Below are 6,000 nucleotides of genomic sequence, written 5' to 3'. Positions count from 1 at the left end.
CAAGATGCATCACATAATTTTAAAGATCACTTTGTTTAAATTTTCAAAAAAATTTATTCTTGCACTGTAAATGGAATAGCATAGCTCTACATTGAGTGTAACCATGAGAAAAAAAAATGCACTGTTCCTCACTGGGAGATATTTAGGAGGTAATATATCTTTAAGTGTCTCCGCCTTTGAATCCACCCACTTCTTGATAGCTGCAGCAGTCTTGTTGACTCATAAAAGCAGTGTTCATACAACAGCCACCAATGAGCAGTATTTTTCAGAGGTTGTAAGCGTACACCTCCTGCTATGTATTTAGTATTCCAGCTTGCCGGGGCTGAAGGTGTATGAAAGAAACAGTTTTAAGTTTCTAAGATATTGCAAAAGATAGTTCCTCGTCTCATCCTGAAAAATCCTGACAGACCAGTTGGATACCTTTCAGGCCTTAACTGAGAACTTTATCTGCTCATCCCACTGTCTTTTTTTACAGTAGAAAGACCTGAGACACCCATAAGAACTGAGAATCTGACTAATTTAAACAGATGGCTAATCCCAGTGCTGTCTGCAATGGACATCTACATTATCATCAGAAACAGAATAACCTCTTAAAAAGTGGAATCTCTAAGAAAAATGGAATGACGAAAGGAATTAAGGTAAGGTTTAATTGTTTACCCTAATTGCCTCAACGTTGAAATCAATTAGGCAGTTACAACATTACTTACTAAACTATCTTTATGGAGGTCTTAGTCCTCATTGAACAGGTGGTACAGCATTGGCTTATATGTTAAGTTTTGCCATCTTGGGATCTGATCCTGCACTTTGTCTATCATCCTGATCTCCAGTGAGAGTTGTGGGTGCTTGGGTAATGTATTGGTGGTCTTGTGGACTAACTAGCCTCTAGTTCATATCAAACACAACAAGCACGTGCACTCTGCAAGGTAGTAGTTTCACTTTAAAGCCTAACCGATAATGGAGTTGATTCTGCAATGTATGAATCACTAGTGGAAAGCTGTTTTATCAACTTAAAGTGTGTGTTGAGTGGTTTTTAAAGTATGACTTACTGCTGTACGAGTATGACCAAAAAAATGCAGGCAGGAGAAGCTTTCTTTTCCTAATGTTTATATTACTGAAAGATTGGCTTAACACCTACTTTACAGGTGCCTGCTCACCAGCCTTAGCAACTTATCCTCTACACTGTCAGCATCTGTAGTGCTTAAAATCCGAGTCAGTTTACTTACTGTTTTTTCAAGCTTTTCTCTTTGAAATCAGTGCTTCTCATTTCTGTGAATGTTTTGTGGAATAGCTGGCATGTAACACCCCAAAAACGAACCGCAAAACCAAAGGTATTCTTGTGACAAAAGAGCTCAAATTTTAAATGCAGACTGCCTCCTATACCTGTTCTGGTTGGGAACATATTGTCCACCTTAAAGTGTCCTAATTATGAATTCTGGTATGGCCATTAGTGGATAGTTTGGCAGTGACTAGCAAAAGGCTGGCTTTAAAGCCGAGTGTGAAGGTGAGCGCAATGGAGAGCTTGCTTGTTGAGCCCAAATGCTCGCCGGATACCTTAGCACCTCTGCCCTGTCTCAGTCAAAAGCTTTGGACAATGAGCATGGCTAGGCTCCCTGGGTTTACAAAAAAACTGCTATCTTGTGTCACTTTCAAATGGAGATCTCATGCACCTAGCACTCTAATGAAGGCACACCCAGTATAAAGTTTAATGATTGCCTGGCTTTAGGTGTCTCTCTTGGTTTGGGTGTTTCCTTATCATCAGCTTGTGTAGGATGAGGAAAGCAGAAAGCTTGTGTAATGATGGAAAAGGCCTTTCTTGGGATTTGCTCCCAGAAACCTAATCTAACATCTTGTTATTTATTACATATATCTCCCCATCATTTTATATATTACAGTTATGGCCACTATGATGTCTGAAACATACGCTTTCAGTACGAGTAGCAAAATTCAAGGAGTAAGCCTTGACATTCAGATATTATTAACCTGTTGCAAATGTGATGTTTTGAAAGCAGCAAACTCCAAGAATGGATTAATTAGGATTTCCTGCTTAATAGAAAAGACATGGCCAGAAAAGCAAAGAATATTCCTGAGGGTGAGGAAAAAGGAAGTAGAGTCTCGGCTAAAAGCAGGGGGAAGACATGAAGGAAATGTCAATAGATGCACCTGCTGGATTAGCAAATTGCTGTGAGTACTATATGGTTGGAGGAAAAGGGGTTTTACCCTGCCATGTGCCATGGCAGGGAAACAGTGAATGACTGGTAAACATCACCCCCAGCTGAGGAAGCGGTGATGAAGTGAAGCTTCAGGAATGTTCAGCAGGCTTATCAAAGGCAGAGTTGGTAAGTCTGTGTTAGTGCTGTGTTCAGAATCACATACCATTTCCCCTCTCTTCCTGCTTCAAATGCAGATTGGGAAAGAAGGAAACAATAACAGAGAAGAGTCCTGTATGAAACAGGAATCTCATTCCCAGTAGGAATCTACCCATTCCTGTCTGGTCTGTTTCCCCACCCCATCTGCCTCACCCTGTTTGGTACTTGTGCTTTATCCTATTTTACAGGAATAGGTACTGTTCCTTTGTACTTGATCTGTTTGCATGGCTTATTGCTGTATGAGTGGAACATCACACAATCTTCCCGTGGGTTTATATTCACAGCACCTCGCTGAGGTGTTCTCCCCATTTTACAGCTGGGATCTGAGGCGCAGTGAAAATGGCAGCTGGGTGCACAAGGAAGCCTGTGCAGGAACCAGACCCAGGTTTGTCATGATTCCAGTCATCCTCCCTTTCTCCTCTTCTGTTCTTTCTCTACCTTCCTCCAGTTTTCACTTACACCCAGCCACACACACATACCCGTGCACCACTTCACGCACTTCACTGCCTCTTAAGTAAATTAACTCATCATTAAACACCTTACATAGGACAGGAAACATCATGCTGGGATGCTCAGGTGACATGGCTGATGATACTGGCTCTAGCACTTGAGACCTGTGGCAGTTCTGAAAGTCTTGGGCTTAATTGCAGCCCTGTTACTTGGCAGGGAAGGTTGGAGAGGGAGGTGTCCTGGTGCGAGAGAGGCAACTGATGGTGCAGAGGCTGCAGTGAGGGCATGGCAGAGGGAAGGCTTCTGACCAGGAATATGTAGCAATAGTTACTGCACACAATTGACTGACTGGAACATCAGGCTTTGCAGAAATCAGCTCCATAAACCTCTTTTCTAGGGAGCCTGCAGGAAGCACTGACTTCAGAAATGCTGGCTTTGGAAACTGGCTTTGAAAACACTGGCTCAAGAACAACATATTTTGGATCCTAATTATATAAGAACATTTGTGCATGTATGTGCATGGCAGAAAGAGAGAAACCATTCTGATATGACAAAACCCCAGAACAAAGGATTTTGTTTAATGGAATAGGGAGTGTAATTAGGGATGATCAAATGCGGGGGAGAAGAGAGGCTATCCTTGCTTTAGCAATCTGTGGCATACCGCTTACAGGAGAGGAGGGCAGGAGAAGAGATAGCTGGGTTATAAAGAAGCAGAAAGGCATCCTGTCAGAAGAGACACTGTTGCTTTTTGGGAAGAGATATACAACTTTGGTGGAGCGGGACTGTTTGAATAGCTTCTGTGATTTTAAGTCTGCCTCACTCAGTTGTAGTTGGTAATACAGACTCCCATGTAGTAGTGGACAACAGGCTTGACTATCCTTGCATTCTTTGGAAGTTGGAGCATAGCGAGACCTAAACTTTGGAAGGTGGACCATGGACCATCAGTTCCCTTTCATGCGTGTTTGTCACACAGACAGATGCTTGATGTTCTTCTGACATTGTCCTTATCCAAAGCACAATTCAGTAGTTAACCTATTTAATTATCTAACTGAAGTAGCCAGGAGGTGGTGGTGACTCTTTTTTTCCTGTGTAGGGTTTTGTTTTTTGTTTTTTGGGGTTTTTTTTAAACTATTTTTGTTTATTGGGTATCAATTGCAGGAGATATTGTGCATCAGGACAGTAAGTATGTTTGTCCGAAAGGAACCCTTTTCCTGCAGTACCTGCACAGCAGTTTTAATTCTTTGGTAAATAATTTCCTTGGGTGCCTTACAGAGCCTAATTCTTTTCATCTTCAAAAAAGACAATATAAAACTGATCCTGAATTCATTTTTTTCTGTTCTACACTGAGAATGGCAGTAGCCTAGAAGAAGCTTGCAGGGAATAGGCTAAAGACTTTTCCAGGGCTTTTGAGCTCCTTTCTGAAAGCAGAAAAGAATGTAAATTGGAGCCACACAGAGCCCAGCAGCATAATATCAAGTCCAGTAACCTTTGCCCCCCTTACTTTCGTAGCCAGAAGATGTTGTCAGAGCCTTCTGACGTTTGGGGCTCTAAAATTCAGAAGCTGATTATATTTATACCATGTCCTGTGATGTCTGTTCCAAACTGTTCTACTCTACTATTGATTCAATCCCCCAGCAGCCAATCTCAGTCCTTTCCATGCTTATGGCTCCCATTTTTCTGCTCTAGTGTCACTTACTCCCCAAAGGAAGATTTTAAAGAAAATGTTATTTGGAATTTTTTAAAATAGGAGTCATGAGAGAAAAATGCCATTTAACTGTTCTCACAGGAATAATTTTCCCATATGTTGTAAATGCACCCTGTGATTGCTTTGTGTTCTGTCCTCTCAAATACATAGTGTTTATTTCATGTATTTTGCAGTAGTTAGTGTAACTGGGGCGTTTTGGATGTAAACTCAATATAAACACTAATGAGTCCTGTGTGCAAAAATAAGCTAAAACCTGTAATTAGAAGAAGGCATAGTGTAATATAATGTATGGCATATTGATAAGAGAAGAGAAAGGAGAGAGGTTTTAAGTCTGATAGACCACAGCTTTTCCAAATGTTTGCAGCCTCAACTCTGCAACGTTAGTGATCTACTAACAGAATCATTTATTCTGAAATTTCTTCAATTTTGTATGTTGCTTTCGGTAAAAACAAAGTGAAAGAGGACTTTATTGGCCCCAGCCTGGTTCATTTGCAGCACCTAAGCCTTTTGGACCTATTCCATTGTGCATGTGTTAGAGGAAAGCGCAATCCCTGTGGTCCCTATGGGTTTCATAGCTGTATTGACAGCTGAAGGATATTGAGAGTTGGCTTCCAGTCTGAGTTCTCTACCAGTTACCAAAACTTTCACCTCAGCTGCACCACAGACATGACGTCCTCGTGCTCAGTTCCAGCGTTCTCTTTGGTTTCAAGCCCCAGAAATTCTTTGCTTTGCACCAGCATTCTTAGCTATTAATCACAGCCTTCAGATTCACACCCTTCTTTCTGTCATCTACCCTGCTGTGTGATGAGCTCAATGCATTGGAAGCAGGAAATATCAAAGACTTCTTTCAGCAAACTGAGATGCAGCAGATATTGTAGGCACACCGAACAGTCAAGGACTCTTGTAGCAATGCTTTAAGTGTGTCGCATGAGACTTTACGTACAAAGCTAGAGATCTTTCATATAGCGCAATAAAGTTTTCAGTAGGACTGGCATCACTGGTAACACCTGGAAATCTCTAAATTCAGGTAATTATTTTTTGGAAGTTTTAGCCCTCACAGGGATAGCATGTTTTGATTTGTTTTGGCTTGGGAGGCCTAAGAAACAAGAGGAAAGCAAATGATAGTCAGTGGGGCAAAGGAGCTCAATAAGGATGTCAGGTCTTTAAGGACAACCTCCTTTAAGCACAAGCGTACCCCATCCTCCTACTCACTGAAACAAGTAAACATATCGGGAGACTGGCTTAGCTAACCAGGGAACTCATGATTGACCTCCAGTGTAGAAAGGTAGTATACAAGAGGTAGAAATAGGAATTTGGAAACATTGCATGGGCATGTAGGGTTAGTGCTAGGAAAACTGAAACTCACCTAGACCTGATGCTTGCAAGGGACATCAAGGGCAACTAAAAGAGCTTTTACCGTACGTTAGGAGTAAATGAATAAACAAGGAAAATGTGGCCCACTGCTGAATGGGCTGGGTG

The 6,000-nt window shown here is 41.5% G+C and overlaps 1 protein-coding gene across 2 annotated transcripts in view; it reads left to right on the top strand.

Moving 5' to 3' along the window:
- The first annotated feature begins 214 nt into the window (after nt 1–214).
- The window catches only part of SPTLC3 (serine palmitoyltransferase long chain base subunit 3), an 85,966-nt gene continuing 80,180 nt past the window's right edge, over nt 215–6,000 (top strand). Inside the window, exon 1 of one of the 2 annotated variants that reach the window (XM_064509983.1) lies at nt 215–638. In XM_064509983.1, coding sequence (XP_064366053.1) covers nt 528–638 — 111 coding nt within the window. In that variant the 5' untranslated portion in view covers nt 215–527. The remainder of the gene's footprint in view (nt 639–6,000) is intronic. The other variant, XM_026094571.2, reaches the window with a different exon arrangement.

Source organism: Dromaius novaehollandiae, chromosome 3 (assembly GCF_036370855.1).
Source record: "Dromaius novaehollandiae isolate bDroNov1 chromosome 3, bDroNov1.hap1, whole genome shotgun sequence".
Taxonomy (NCBI): Eukaryota; Metazoa; Chordata; class Aves; order Casuariiformes; family Dromaiidae; genus Dromaius; species Dromaius novaehollandiae.
The sequence above is the reverse complement of the archived record's forward strand: the minus strand, read 5'-3'. Positions and strand labels throughout refer to the sequence as shown.